At 41.2% G+C, this 16,055-nt stretch overlaps 1 protein-coding gene across 2 annotated transcripts; it reads left to right on the forward strand.

Annotated features, from left to right (window-relative positions):
• The first annotated feature begins 736 nt into the window (after window positions 1–736).
• On the forward strand, window positions 737–14,613 carry micall2b (mical-like 2b). Of its 2 annotated transcripts, none has more exons than XM_015964914.3 (16): window positions 737–1,053; window positions 2,116–2,164; window positions 5,174–5,315; window positions 5,395–5,582; window positions 5,724–5,845; window positions 7,642–8,343; window positions 8,448–8,638; window positions 9,960–10,026; window positions 10,498–10,682; window positions 10,758–10,822; window positions 11,186–11,309; window positions 11,402–11,504; window positions 12,268–12,341; window positions 12,421–12,535; window positions 12,728–12,774; window positions 13,371–14,613. In XM_015964914.3, the coding sequence occupies exons 1-16, from the start codon at window positions 911–913 to the stop codon at window positions 13,454–13,456; spliced, it is 2,403 nt and encodes an 800-aa protein (XP_015820400.1). In that variant the 5' UTR covers window positions 737–910; the 3' UTR covers window positions 13,457–14,613. The 2 variants fall into 2 exon arrangements, with proteins under 2 accessions (XP_015820400.1, XP_015820408.1); XM_015964922.3 differs by having other exon boundaries at window positions 738–1,053; window positions 10,498–10,631.
• The last annotated feature ends 1,442 nt before the right edge of the window (window positions 14,614–16,055 follow it).

A 16,055-nucleotide genomic window follows, 5' to 3' on the forward strand; every position in this document is an offset into this window, starting at 1 on the left:
GATAAAGTGTTGCTAACGTTACCGTTTCTGAAAGTCTATGTTTTGATGGATAAAGCATACAAGAAGTTAAAAAGAACCAAGATCAATAGAAAAGTTAACACTGCAGCAAGTGGCTTATATTATAGTATCCCCTAGCAGCTCTTTATGGTCGTGTCTCCCAGTCAATGACAGCAAAACTAAAGTGAAGCACGAAACACATATCAGCAAACTGCCTCAATGACTGCTGACCAGTTGTCCCTTCTGTAGAGACATTAATCAGCACGCAGGCGCTCTGATAGGTGGAGACCAAGAGAAGCTTTGTTTCCACATCCCGCTCTCATGGCTCACAGGCGGAGACTGGGGGAACAAATCCTGTTGAATCTACTCTCAAACTTGACAGGTGTGTCACATTAAATGACATGCTACCACAAAAAGTTATTGCATCAATTTTGTACTGGAAGTGCAGGTTTTCATGTGAAATGTACACGTTTATTTATTTTTATTGTAAAGCTGCAAGACATAAAAATGAATACAACTTTTCACTTTTTCAAGGTTTTTATTAGTTCGTTTTAAATTAAAAGTTGGTGTTTTCATGATTCTTATCCACCTTACCCATATTTCTATACAATCACCATTAGAAGATGGAGAGCTGTGGACGCTGGTCTCTGAAATCCTCTCTACGGCCCTGGCAGCCTGTGCCGAGCCTGCTGCTCCTTAGCTCCGCCCACCCGCGTCAGCCTCGACCTTTCACAGGTGTCAACATTTAATTTCTTTCCTGTACATCAACTCAAGTGGGTGATTCCCGCAGACGCGCTCTTGCTTCCTGCATCCAGCGCGCGCACGAGCTGCTGTGGAAAGTTTTTGAAGTTTGGGAAAGAAGAAGAAGAAGAAGAGGCGGATCGGATCGATCCGGATTCGGGCTCCGGACGGGATGGCGGCTGTGAAGGCTCTCCAGCAATGGTGCCGGGTCCAGTGTCAGGGCTACCGGGATGTTTCCGTCACCAACATGACCACGTCCTTCAGGGACGGCTTGGCCTTCTGCGCCCTCATCCACAAACACAGACCAGATCTCATGTAAGTAGCCCGGAAGGGTCCGTCCAAATCTCAGTCTGTTCGTTCTGGTTTCTGGCTAAAAGATCAAAACTTCAATCGGGTTAAATCCTTGAGGCAGAGGACTCACTGGAGCTCCGAGTCTGAAGGGACCAGACCGGATCCACTCATCAGTGACTGTCAAAGATCAACAACCACATTTTGCTCTTCCAGGAAGCATCTGATCAGTGATCAGAGTGGGTTGTGATGGTGTTCAGTCAGCACAACTGATAAAACAGCTGTTTTAAAGTCCCTGTAACTGATAAAACCTTCAGGCTGTGTTTAATTTGTGACATAATCAAAATTTCTAAGAGACTTTGTAAATCAAGTCAAACTATATATATATATATTTACTTAAAACAAATAGAAAATATTTTTATATTTGTGTCAGATAGTCTGATAGTTTGTAAAAATTATTTACCAGTTCATACAAAGTTGTCTTCTATACATTGACACAACATGGCCTCATCCCTTGAGTTGGGCATAATTTTAATGGTTAGCTGGGTCTAACTTGATTGTTTTAACAATAAACAAAAAGCGAGCTCAGCTAAACGGGTCAGGAATGTGAGTGACCGTATTGGAAATGAGAGAAACAAACTAGAAAGAATCTCTCTGGAGGAAGCGATCTGATAATCTTTGATACAAGAAACCACCAAACGTTTTCCATCAGCTGTAAAAAAAAAAAGGATTTGGCTCACGTTAAACCTTAATCAAACCCTACTGCCAGCCTTTGTCGTTCCAGTTAGCACAGCAATAAACCACTTCCTGTTCACTCTAGTGAGCATCCATGCAGAATATTTCACTTTAGATGTGCTGCTGAAATCCTAAACACAAAACATTTCCTGGAGCGGCTCCATGTTTACGTCCTGGCGTTGCTACAGGCGCAGTTTTGTCTTGCTTTCAGTTTTCCAGATCAGCCACACAGCTGATTCATCTCACTGTTGACGTGTTGAAACCACGTATGACTAAACGACACGTGTGGGCTCATGTTCTGCTTTTAAATCCATGATCATGCGTGTGTTACTCACGTTCTGTGTTCTGTTGCAGCAACTTTGATTCTCTGAGGAAGGAGGATGTCTACGAGAACAACAAACTGGTGAGAGTTTTGTTGTTGCTGCATTCCTGTCACTTTCCCTCTGCATGTGGAAGCACAGCAGTGGGAAAGTAACGGAGGGCTGCAAAGGATTGTGGGACGAAACGACCTCTTTCACAAAGGATGGTGCATTTTGCATGTTAAAGGAGATAATGGAGGCATTGTAAAGCTTCATGCCTCATTAGAATAATTCATAAAGCTTCTTTTATGCTTTTGAGACTCAAGCAGGACACTTCCTCAACAACTCAAAAAAAAACACAAGTGGAAAAATATCCATTTTCATTTAATTTGGTCCAAAACTTTATAGTTTACCAGTTAATAAGTTAATTCTCTAGAATATAATAGAATAGAATGCCTTTATTGTCATTATACAGGTGTAAAGTGAGATACAGAGCATCTCCTACTCAGCGTAAAACAAACATACTTGGGGGGGGGGGGGGGGGGTGTACAGTTCTGCAGCGCTATGTTCATATGGACAGTAATGTTATGTATATACAATTATTGCACATGGAATTTGGTATCAATAGATAGTGGTGGTCAATGGAGGAAGTGGGAAGTGGGGGGCTGTGTTATCGGTGCATGTGTGAGTTCAGGGTGGTTTTTGCTTTGAGGAAGAAACTGTTTTTGAGTCTGTGGGTTTTTGTATTAATGCACCTGTAGCGCTTCCCTGAGGGAAGCAGTCTGAACATGTTGAAGCCAGGGTGGGAGCTGTCCTTGATGATGTTTGCTGCACTACTGAGGCAGCGGGAGGAATAACTGTCCATCATGGAGGGGAGAGGACAGCCGATGATCTTCTGTGCTGTCTTTACCACACTCTGAAGCCTCACTCTATCCCCCTTGGTGCAGCTGCCGTACCATACCGTGATGCAGTAGGTTAGCAGGCTCTCGATGGACGAGCGGTAGAAGGTCAGCAGCAGGTCGGAGTTAACAAACTTACATTCGGCAATTAATTTAAATATGCTCTGTCTTTTGCACCTCTTTTTAAAATTATTATTATTATTATTATTATATTTATTGGTCAAACTGTAGCTTACCTTTAAACAATTCTATGTTTTGTAAAAATGTTCTCCCTCATCGGGTTAAAAATGTGTGTGCAGCTAAAATAGCATCAACATTCTGGTTTGGCCTGATGGTCCTGCTCAGTTTGGGAGATTTCGGCTTCATTTATCTTTCTGGTTCTTCCTTTTGAAATATTCCATTAATTTTATAAAGTTTTAAACTTTTTACTGAAGATCAAATTGGAGCTGATCTGCTTTTCTAAACATTAACAGAAATGATTAAAGTAAATTGATTTGATGGATTTATAGATGAAATTCAACTAAACTACATGAACGAGTCAATTTTGTTGAACTGCAATAATAATTCTGTTATGTTCATGTTCACTTTTGTCACATGAAGAGTTGTTGAAACAAACCTGGATACAGATGGAATCAAATAAATGGAAAATATTTTCAGCATTTTTTAATTACCTAAAAGTATTGTTTCGATTCCCGGTGGAGTGTTTATAAAGGTAAACGGGGACAGTTTGGTGGAAACGAATGTTTTGTTCAGAATTGAGGAATAGTAATTGTCTTTTGATTCATCTAAATGCATTTAAACATGATTTCTGTAAAGCTAGCAACCCAGAAAAGTGGACTATACTGATTTAATGAAGAAGAACAGATAATGAGCTTATTGCCACAAACATCATGAGCTAAACAACTGGAGGCATTTCTGCCATGTTTCCACCATTAAAACTGAGTCTAATTAGAATTAGTGATGTTTTATTAAATGTTAAATGATGATGCAGCCTGTGGGTTTCTGCCCCACAGTTTAATTAAAGCTTCTAACATTTCCTTCAGTTGTAATAATCACATGTAAAGTCTTTAAACTGTTGGTAGAAAACAAAAACCGCAACTAATTTATTAAGATTTTAAATTAAATTCATTTTAATTTGATTGCATTTAAGTTGTATTGGTGTGAATGGATATTTAATCAATCTATAACTCATTTGTTTATTAAAAATCTAATTTACAGCTGAAAGTTGCTTGTTGCAGAAGTAGCATGCTGGGTCACACAAGCTATTACTGAACACACACTGGTTCACTGTGGCAGCGTTGCTGCCTGCTTTCATTTATTTTTATTTTTTTTATTATCTTTATTTCATTCAATAAAAAAAAATAACACAACAGATACTAAACAATATTCATAAAAACACAATATATTTGAATGAAAGGGAACAGATTGAAGAAAAATCTTATTATTTCTGCCCCCTTTTTAAACTTAAATATCAATTTATATTTGTGCAGTCCCTCACCAGTTCTTTCAGTCCCGTAACTGTTCACATTTGTTAATTATTATGTCCACATCAATTGTCCGTTGTCATATCCACTCATCACACGTGATTTAATGTGTAGACTGAACACTTTTAGAGTTCTTGACTCTTTCCATTCTCTGTCCAGGCAATTCCACAACTTCACACCATTCACAGATATGCTCATTTCCTTCATTCTTGTTCTAAATCTAGGTTTTTTTGAAGATTTCAAATCCGCTCAACGAATAACTGCTATCTTAGAGGTTTAGTGTTGAACTCTCAGATTCTGATAATAGATGAGGAGGAATAAACATGGGAAACTTCTGCTTAGGATGAAGAAAGAAATCAAAAGCAACTGAAAGTTAATGTGAGACAAGCAGCCAGGTTATTTATTGTCAGAACTTTCTAGAGCAGAGTTTTATGGCTCTGATTACTTATCAAGTTATGAAGGTGGTGATCGTTGGCCTGCCTCAGCTTGCTTGTGTTTTCCTTTCTGTTTTACGGCTTCAGTGGAACTGGAGAATGTGTTTTTAACACTGGAGATGCCTATCTGCAGCTCATTACTCACCTTTGCTTTGTAATTTTCATCTTTGATACCAGTGAAAATGAATTAACTCTCTTTTGATTCTCAGTAAGAGATAAAATGGTTGCATTCACACTAAATGTGGCTGTAAAACACGTTTTTATTTGATTTTATTGTCTTTTTTTTCTTCCTCCAGGCCTTCAGTGTTGCAGAAGGAGAACTGGGGATTCCAGCTCTGCTGGATGCAGAAGACATGGTGGCGCTAAAGGTTCCTGACCGACTCAGTATCCTCACGTACGTCTCCCAGTACTACAACTACTTCCATGGGCGCTCACCCAGTGAGTATCTGACCGTGTGTCTGGCACTGCTTTAGTCCACCTCCCCTCGTGTCAGCTCTGGTTGTGTTTGCACACACAGTTGGTGGTATGGGAGGTATTAAACGTCCAGCTGAGGACCCCACTAATGAACCACTTGGGAGGGGGAAGCAGCCAGTGGCGTCTAAGGTGTTTCCTGCCTCTAAACCCACCAGAGAGAACAGTCCTCCCCCTTCTGCCAACATCGCCAGACCCTCTTCTTCACCAAAACGCATCAGAACTTCAAGACAGGTAAAATTAGCTGCACGCACATTTGAATTACATTCAAATGACTGAAATGACGAAGTCTTTGTCTAAAAATAGAAAAAAACTCCCTTCATGAGTCATAACATAGAGCTCCATAATGGCTTTTCTCGTCCTGCTCCATTTCAGGAAGTTGAGAAACCCAACCAGACGGGCACCTTGAGTAACAAATGCACGTCATGTAACGGTCATGTCCACCTGGTGCAGCGACATCTGGTGGATGGGAAGCTGTATCACAGGAACTGTGCAAAGTATGGACAATCACATTACTGTTTATGTTTGAAAATAGAAACTTGATTTGGGAATAGATTAAATGGTGATTAATGAACTTGTAGCTTCACATTTGTTCATAAATGACGGTAGCTATCTCTTTTCCAGGTTCCTCATCTGTAATTTACGCAGATTTTATTGCTTAAAGGTGTGGATCATTGAAAACCCATTTTTAAATGATTATTTCTGATTACAACCAGTCACTGTGAATTTTTCATGCAGGGTGAACATGAAAATAGTCTCCTACACCTATCTCCTGCGTTAGCTTCTGATAGACGGTGAAACTCTAGGATTTGAAAAGCCTGACAGATCTACGTCACACTGTCATGGACTCACCCATCTTAACTCACGACGGGAAGGCTGTTGTTTTAGTGTCCAGGAGTCAGCAGAGAACGTCCCGACTAGTAGAAACTAACCGTTAGCATTAGCAATGCCACCACACAGCAGAAGCTCCTTCAGGCTTGTATTTGTGGAGGTAAAACATCAGCGTTACAAGTCAGTGGTACAGTCATGTTGCTGTTATCCCTTCCAAAGTGAGATGTCCAAATATCAGGAAATAAAGACTCTAAAACCTGCTGTCTGAAACTCGGCTGTGATGTGGGTCACTACTAGTTCCTGGAAATGGTGCACCAGTATCCCCCCTCCCTGAAGATAAGACTGAGATCCTCATCTGTGCCCCAGACAAGCTGGTTCCCAAAGTCAGAGACTCTCTTGGTCAGCTTGCTTCTCACACCAAACCTTCTGTCAGGAATCTTGGCGTGACCTTTGACCCAGCTCTCACCCTGGATTCTCATGTCAGTTCTCTTGTTTGCTCTTCCTTCTTCCATCTCAGGAACATTGCTAAGCTGAGTCCCATTCTGTCCCACTCTGAACTTGAGACAGTTCTCCACACCTTCATCTCCTCACGCTTAGACTACTGTAACTCTCTTTTCACGTGTCTGAGCAGAACCTCCCTGAACCGTCTACAGGTGGTTCAGAACACCTGTGCTCGGCTTCTGACCAAGTCCTCCAAACACACCCACATCACCCCGCTTCTCCTCCAGCTTCACTGGCTGCCAGTCAACTTCAGGGTTCATTTCAAGATCCTGGTTCTGGTCTATAGGGCCTTACATGGACAAGCACCATCTTACATTGGTGATCTTCTTAGTCCCTACACCCCCAGCAGGTCCCTGAGGTCCAGTGATCAAAGCCTACTGGTTGTGCAGCACCAGGCTAAAGACCAAAGGTGACAGATCATTTGCTGCTGTGGCCCCCGGACTCTGGAACTCTCTCCCCCTGAGCCTGAGATCAGTGGACTCAGTGGTCTCCTTTAAAAAGCAGCTGAAGACTCACTTGTTCAAGCTGGCTTTTGTATGACCTTCTTCACCACTCTCTCTTTATTCTGCTCTCCCCACCTATTCCACCTTCCTCAGGATCCACTGATTTCCCTCTTTCGTGTTCACTTTCTCTTTCTCAACATTTTTTTTAATCACAATTGTCTATTTTTGCTCATTTTAAATATATTTTTAACCATTTTCTAAATGCTTTTTTTATATTTTTACATTTTTTGTTTTTGTGAAGCGCCTCGTGATTTTTATCTTGAGAGGCGCTATAGAAATGATATTTTCTTCTTCTTCTCCCCCGAAAACGACTTCCACAGCATTCATTCCTATTGGGGACCGCTGCAAATATATTGATTAAACAAGTAAACCACACCTTGGACAGTTCATTGCAGTTGGATTAATGTTGCAACAGCATCCATGAACATGTTTCTAATGTTCTCTGTTGTATATTTCAGATTGTTAACAAACACCAGCTCAACAATCTGGAATTCACCCAGAAATACCAACATTTCCAAATTCAGTCCTCAGCCAGATCCCAGAAAGACCAGCAAAGTTAGTCCAACGCCCACGCCTTCCCAACAAGTACCAACGGTAGTTTGGTCAACAAAGAAGCCCAGTTCCCCTTCAAACAGCACCATAACTGCTCCACCTTCATTCCCGTCCGCTTCTGCTCCAAAGCAAAGCCCGACCCCCTTTGTGTCCAAATCCACCTCTCCACGTGACGCCACCTTTACGTCCACCGTCTCCATCAGCCCCACACCCACACCGTCTCCTCGAACCTCTGTCGCTGCAGCCAAAACAAGAGAGTCCAAGTTGAAGTTTTTACAATCGGATGAGACTTCTGGTAACGAAGAGAAAAAGACGACAACCTTCAGCACGGCTGTAAATAAAGGCCTAACGGTGACTGGTAAGAGACAGGAAATCCCAAAGGTTCAGCCTGTGACTGTGGTTATTAATGTTGAAGACATGGATAAAGGTGGAGGTTCAGCTAAAACGACCTCTGTGGGAGGGAGGATTAACTCAAAACAGGAAAACAATGACACCAACAAGGCTAAAGCGTCAGTATCAGCCTTCATCACTAAGAAACTGGCTGAGGAGAACACCAATAACAACAGTAAGCCTTCGTGGACAACTGTTGCCCCCAAGAAAACTGAAAAGTAAGCAAACAACCTCAGTCATGCACAACAGACAGAGTTAAGATCCATACTCTGCATAAATCTGGCCTCTAGTGGTGGAAGTTAGAGTGAGCTTTTCTCTTCAGACCTCAATCTCAAACGGAGACGCCTAGAAAGGAGCCGGAAGGTGTGAGGGGCAGGGTGAAGCTGAGAGCGGACCCATCGATCCTCTCTGACCTGCAGCCCCAGAAGCCTGCTTTCAGCCCGGGCCGACTCGGAGGGCGGACTCCAGAGAGAGGAGGCCTAAAGCCGGGCAAAGCATCACCCAACACATCAGGTGAGGCAGACGTACACACGCTGTCATCAAAAGGTGCAAAGAGCTGGTAGATCTTTAGTCTGAACCATCACATTGATTTATTGTGCGGATCTGCTCAAGGGTTTCTTTTTACATTAAAAACTCGGGAAACAGCTTTGTTAGATGTGAGACGGGACTGAAAAACAGGTGTTTTCTTGAGGTTGATTGAGCATAATCAGTCTTTTTATAGACCAAAATACATGAGGTTTTATCTGCATCCGTCTGATCTGCAGATTCTATTTAGAAGTTCTTGCTCTGACTGAGAGGGAATTAACAGTGGTGGAAATGCAACTTAAAGTCAAAGTCCCATTAGTCGTGACACACACTGGTGTGTGGTGAAATTACTTCTCCGCATTTGACCCATCCCCGTGGGGAGTGGTAAGCTGCAGACATGTCCATGCTCGGGAAATATTTGGTGGTTTAAACAAGTCACAGCTGCAGATTTTTATTAGTTTTTTTCTGCTCAGAAGGATTTATTCATGTATATTGTACTATCTTAAAGGTGTGGTTAACTGAAAAATGATTTTTTTAATGATTATTTCTGATTTTGGTCACCAACTTTAAATACATTAAATCTACTCTGAGTTTAGAGAAACTAAAGTCACTGCTGTAAATCTGGTGTGTAATACGAATATAAACTGATTTAAAAAGTATTAAACATCTGTATGAAAACATCTACTTGTTTGCATAATTTAAAAGTTGAATATGGAACAATTTAATCAAAGCTCTTTGTAAAAATACCTCCATGGGGCTTTTAGAGGGGTGCAGAATGAAAGTGCAGTATTTCCTTTTTAAAGCTATATTTTAATTAAAGAATAATCAAATATTTATTCTGACTGACACAACTCTGGATTTATGTTTACATCTACCAGCCAATAGAGGGCAGTATTGCACTTTGCCAAATATGGTAAGCGGTCCGCTTGGCACAGCGAGGCTGGCACTGTGGAAAATGGCGGACTCGGCAAGTCAAGCAGCTTCTTCTGAGCCCAGAAAATGTTCTAACGTTAAACACTGTTGTAAAAAACTTATTAGTAGAAATGAGTGCTTACCGTGGATGACTCAAGACTGGACATGGTGCTGGCTGGCCACTTCACGTACCGTCTGGAAACCTTACTGTTGTTACAACTACAACCTCCACACACTAGATGTCGCTATAGTGTTCATGTTGTTCATTCCTGTTTAAATTTGATTATTCTGGTGGAAAATTGTCCCATCATTATAAAAGTGTAATGAAATCAAAAACAAATGCTGAATTCTCGTCATATTATTAAGGAACTAAACTAGTTTCTGTTTTCTTTTCCAGGAGTTTCAGAAAACGAGTCTCCTGCAGACTGGAGGTCGAAGCTCAAACCTGTTTCCAAAGGAACAACGTAAGAGTTGACTGATTAATATTATATTTTGGCATTACACTTCTGTTTCCGGGTTGTTCTCCCTGCTGGCTCATGTTCCTGTTGTTGTAGCAGCAGGGGTCTGCATATTGACATCATGCAGCATTAATTGCTGAAAATGTTTTTGTTTTTTCCTCCTGATGTCTTGCCCATCCATCCGTCCTGCGTTTCCAGTCTCCCATCCATCCTCCCACAGGAAGCCTGTACCTGCTGCTCCTCCAAATGGCTCTGCCATCACTTGTAGTCGATCTCTCCCCCTCCACCACATGCATGTCAGCCCCAAATGGTGTTGGGACAGGGCGGCGTCTTTCGTGGTGCAGCATATGCTCGTCCAGTGTTCCTCTCCTCCCATCACCTTCCTGCTCTCATGAATCCAACCTAAAAGCTAGATCAAAACAGAAGTTTGTTGTAATGAACACAAACATGATGATTAAATGATCTTTCTGTCCACAGACCCGTGGGTCCTCCTCAGTCTTCTCATAAACCATGGACTAATGGACCCTCGAAGACCTCGGAGCTCTTGGTGAAACCTGTCCCCTTGTCCTCTCATCTGCCCAATCCTAACACGACTCCTTCACCATCGAAGGGTGAGAACACACCCGACAACTACCTAAATGCAACACAGATAATACACCCTGGTAATTCCATTTCTTCTTCATTCTAATTAGATTTTATCTGTATGAATATTTCTTTATTTCTTCAATTTTCTTTAGAATCTCATAATTTCCAGAAAGAACAAATCACAAATGGCAGCAAGTTGGAGTCAACGACTTCTAAGGTATTTACCTTCAGACTGTCAGATTGTTGAAACAGGATTTATACAAGTACAGATGCCACAAAGACGTTTCACACTTACTTGGCTCAGAAATTTGCATTGTTTTATTGTTTAAGTGTAATTAACATATAAAGTTGATTTGAAGTTAAAATAAGCATAAATAAAAAAAGGAGCAGCTTTATTATTTTTTTATTTTGGCTCACACCCTTCACTTTAGTTTGCTTGTTTGTGTGCGTGTTTGCGCGCGTGTGTGTATGCGCGTGTGCGTGTGTGTGTGTGTGTGCGTGCGTGTGTGTGTGTGTGCGTGTGTGTGTGCGCGCATGTGTGTGTGTATGCGCGTGTGCGTGTGTGTGTGTGTGTGTGTAGAAAAAAGCAGGCTACATCCCCAGAGAGGAAATCATAAGAGAGCTTGGAGAGATTGAAAACAACTTGAACGAGGTGGAAAAGAGAGGAGTGGAGCTGGAGGTGAAGCTGCGGCAGTGTGAGGAAGGTGATGTGCTCCTGATATCGATGCCGCAGTTAAAAACGGGCAGATTTAGAGGAAGGAGATTGTTAATGTGTGTGTGTGTGTGTGTGTTACAGAAGGTGCTGATGACAGTGTCATGGATGAGCTAATGGACGAGTGGTTCAACTTGATCAAAAACAAGCAGGTGGCCATGCGGCGCGAGTCTGAGCTAGTGTACATGTGAGTACACACACGCACACACACACACACACACACACACACACACACACACACATGCACACACGCAAAGAAAGGGGGCCTGTCACTCTTTAGTGCACAGTGAGACAGACTTGCGGGCAGAAGGTTGACAGTTTGAGTTCCCAGTGTCGTCCTCCTGCGTCCCACAGTAAGGACCCCCCACCGGCTGCACTGACCAGCGTTTTAGATCAGGACCCTGTTAAATAAACAAAACAAACCTTTCTTTTTTAAAATGTGTTAGGCAGATTAAACATGAGTTTATTACTCACCGCAGAGTGTGTTAGTGCTGGTTTTAACGCCTAGAGACCAGAATCAGCCACCAACCCAAAACTTAGACATCCTGTTTTTACCCCGTTAGTAAATGCACCATCATCACTGAGTATAATGTCATGTGGACGTTCATCCTCTTAATGCAGGTTAAAGCTGGACCTTGATTCAGTAAATGATACTTAGCTGGTGAAAGCAAATTTCTTTTGCCTTTTTTGTTTCTTTTAAATAAAAAACTTGCTGGTTTGATGTTATGAGAGTGAAGTTAATTAAACACAAATTTTGCAGTTTTACCAATTTGAAATTTGCACCTGGAGTTGATTTTTTTTAAGTCTCAGCTGTCTTTGCACCCTAGTGTCTAAAATCTACGACAGCAAAATGACAGTTTCCCTAAATTAAATTGGTTTTGATTAATAAAATGGATCTAAATGAAACTGAAAAAATAATGATGTTTTTGTATATTAATTATAACGTGCAGTGGAAAAACTCAGGACCTGGAAGAAGAGCAGCCCAACGTTGAGCAGGAGCTCAGGAGGCTGATGGAGAGACCAGGTGAGATGCTGTTTCAGCAGTGGTTACCACAAAATCAGAGTGCCAGTGTTGGTCTAATAAAACCTATTTGTTTGTGCAGATCATCTCAAAACAGCCTGGGACAAAAAGAAAGAGGCACAGCTGATGGAGAAGCTGCTGGAGATCGTTAATGGCAGGAATGCTATTATAGAAGGTCTGGATGAGGACAGACTCAGGTGTGTGTGATTAAAAATGTGAATGAATTATGGTGATTGCAACACATTAAAATCCCCCAAAAGTCAAGTTAGTCACACAAAATCAGAGCAGCTGTTGGGCTTTGATTTTGCTCAAGAGTTAAAGTGGAACCATCAAAAATAAGCAGAAGTGGAGTTCACACACTGTTCGCTCTTTGTGTTTAACTTTCTCAGGGAGGAAGAGGAGGATGAGCAGCTAAACGACATGATGAAGAGTTTCAGTGAGTATCTCCAACACCTCCTCTCCATTATGGTCATTAGTTATCCCAATCTCTGTGTCACCGTGGCTCATAAATGATCAGATTTGGGATTTTCATCAGGTGCATTAGTAATTGAAGGAAAGATAATCCACACATTGGTTTATGGAAGTGTGTTTGTTTATATGTGTGTGTGTGTGTGTGTGTTGCATTTTTAAAGGAGCCACCAGGCAATGTTTTTGATCTCGTTTGATTTGATGTCAGCTAATGGAAAACAAGCATCAAACAAAATGCTCGCCTTTCTTTTTTTCCCTCCTGGTTTTATTAGACAAATGGTTAATGCACCCAGTTAATTTGACCCTCTGATATCTCGGTGTGATGAAACAGAGTTAAAGCCCGCTTCATTTGCAATTCATGATTGTGAACGTGGAGCTGAAATAGAGGAGATTTACTGAACTTCAGTGAAAGGTCATTTATGTTTCAGCGACCGAACGCCAACCGTGGGCTAAAGATGAGCCATTTCACTTTAATATATTCATGAAGTTAATGCCTAAAGTTTCATGATTCACTTTCACTTAGTGTGTTTTTATGTCTGATCTGGGATTTTGTTTCTGTTGCAGACGTAAAGAAAGACAAAGGCAAGAAAAAGTCTCCCATGCTCAAAATGTTCGGCTGGGGAGGCAAGAAGGAAGCTCCTGATGCTTAATGTCAATCCCTGTGTGTGTGTGTGTGTGTGTGTGTGTGTGTGTGTGTTCCTCTTGTATGGTCTTCATGCTGGTGAACCTATTAAAATGTTGCTTGTAAACTGCAACACCAATGTAAACAGGGGTCAGAGGTCATTCTGCTCCTGTGGTAGCACAGGATACAAAACATACAGATCATCCTCTTGTACAGAAATGTTTCTTTTGACACTAATAGTTTCCAGTCTGGTGAGGTCTGGAAGAGGTTAAAGCAGGACATAAACACACCACTGCATTTTTTTTTCTTCCATATTTGAGTATTTAGAGGAATTTTGCAACATACAAAAGTAAGTCATGGTGGGATATTCACTCATCAGTTTAGCTTTGTGTAATTTTGACAGATTTTCCTAAACTCTAAAATAGTCGTCAATCCACCCTTTCCCCATTAGGGGTTTGCTTTTTCATCAAAGTGCCTGAAAGTGAAGATTTCCTGACAGTTTGAGTCAAAAGAATCCCAGATGTGGTCCACATTGGACCTTAACTTAGGTAATGATTCCTATCTGAACGACCTGTATGGTCATCATTAATATAATTAATTTACACAATTAAATATGTGTTTATAGTTTTATGACCGGACGTTCAAACTTTTTACCAAAATTGGTTAACACTACTAGCACCTAAGGATTGTATTTATGTTGATACTTTGCTGCTCTTTGTTAATACACAATAATCTCATTCATTATGTAGAAGCCTTGTTTATTTGATGTATTTTTGTCCATTTATTTGGAGTTCAATATTAAACTGATCACATGAATGATGCTTTTCTTTCTAGTTTGAATATATCATCACATGGAGCTTTACAGTTGCAGCTGTATATTATACAGCTCATCTGGTAGTGTTTGAGATTATTTGAGCTTCTTTTTTTTATTGATTGTACATATTTCTTTATTTTTATTTGAAGGTTTTGTTTCTCTTTTACAGATGCAATGTGTTTAAATTGCCACTAAGGGGCAGCGTGTGCATTGTTATTGCAGCTGTGCTGTTTTATTCCAAGAGGAAGTTTATCAGATTTTGTGCCGCTCATGAGGATATTTTAACAGTTTTCTGCAGTTATCACATACTTTGTGTCTGAAGTCTGTTTTTGTTTTTTATTTTTTGTCACAATAAAACGTTTACATTTTTCTTCGGCTGTGAACTAAAAGACACCCTGGACAGGGCTCCAGTCCATCTGGGACAGACATCCAGTCACACATCTAGAGACATGTTAGTGTCTAACAGGAGTGTTTTGGTCTGTGGGAGGAAGCCTGAGTACCTGAAGAAAACACACAAATGCACAGGGAAAATGTGCACGAATGGGATGCGAACCTGCAACCTTCTCGCTCAGGACAACAAAGCCCAACCGAAAGACTAAAGAACACGATTTATTATGTCGCAAAGATGATGTGAACAAGAACTGCTTCATTAAACTCTAAAGTGGCAATGTGCAGTTTCCTGGCACTGGGGGCAGTACAGACATTTCAGGGTAGTTTTACACCACATCCCCATGACTGTTACTAGGGTTAAGGCGACCTCGGCATGACTCAGACTTGGATGGTCCTTCACTTAATTCCATGGAGAGAATGCAATGCCGCTGCTAATTTTCTGGCGCTGCAGTTTCCGGACCTGCTTGGGGACCTGCGCCTACCGATGACTTCAACATACTACGGCAATACCACTCGGTCAAAATATATTGCAGTGCTTTTTTTATTTTGTTCTTTCACATATATTTTGTTATTAAATGAATGTTTCCTACTACCTAAATGTGTTCAAAAAACAGATTCTCACACCCGAAGCGTCAAAAAATGACGTTGGGTGACCAAGCGTTTGTTTCCGACGTGTTGGTGCTCCCAACACGGCGGCGGGAGACGACGCTCTCAAAATGCTGCGGGAAAATGGAGAGTTCCCAGATTTCTGACCTTTACCCTTTTGCTATTTAACCTTCCCCTCACCTCCATCCTAACCTTAACCTTCTTGCACATGCAAAATCTTGTTTCTAGTTGTAACATCCCTCCCAAACACGGTTAACGGGAAGTTTAGAATCAGAAACAGGGTTAAGGTTAGGATGTGGGTGAGAGGAAGGTTAAGTAGCAAGAGGTTGGAGGATAAATGTCGGTGAAATCTGCGCTTTACCAGGGGTGTCAGCAACTGATGCTCTGGCACAAATGCTTGGTCACCCAGCGTCATTTTTCAGTGCTTCTGGTGTGAGAACGGGTTGTTTCAAATGTAACGCAAAGTCGTATATCCAGCCACCTCGTGTGATGTCATCGACAGGCATGGGACCCTGAGCCAGCCAGAAGGAAACATGGCATCCCCCAAAGATGCTAGACTTAAAACTTGATGTTTTATGTTTATATGTTACGAAGCCGCTATTATTTTTCAATGACTGGACTAGGGCTGTGCAGTATTAGGAAAACCTGCGATGCACAATAACAGTGACGGTATGACAGTAAACAAAAAATAATTAAATGAATAAACAAAGAAATAAAAAATTTACCAAAAATATAAAAAATAGGAAAGTCATTTATTGTGATCAAAAAATAAATGTTACACTTGTAACTTAATGTAATCTTGTTTAGCGCCTCTCAG

Source organism: Nothobranchius furzeri, chromosome 4 (genome assembly GCF_043380555.1).
Source record: "Nothobranchius furzeri strain GRZ-AD chromosome 4, NfurGRZ-RIMD1, whole genome shotgun sequence".
Taxonomy (NCBI): domain Eukaryota; kingdom Metazoa; phylum Chordata; class Actinopteri; order Cyprinodontiformes; family Nothobranchiidae; genus Nothobranchius; species Nothobranchius furzeri.

What these genes read in the sequence shown, in the direction of transcription:
- micall2b (XM_015964914.3), top strand. Translation starts at nt 911, where the DNA reads ATGGCGGCTGTGAAGGCTCTCCAGCAATGGTGCCGGGTCCAGTGTCAG. An exon ending in GCCCCCAAGAAAACTGAAAA is followed by an intron (nt 8,344 to 8,447) that starts GTAAGCAAACAA and finishes TTTTCTCTTCAG; the next exon opens with ACCTCAATCTCAAACGGAGA. An exon ending in CGACATGATGAAGAGTTTCA is followed by an intron (nt 12,775 to 13,370) that starts GTGAGTATCTCC and finishes TTTCTGTTGCAG; the next exon opens with ACGTAAAGAAAGACAAAGGC.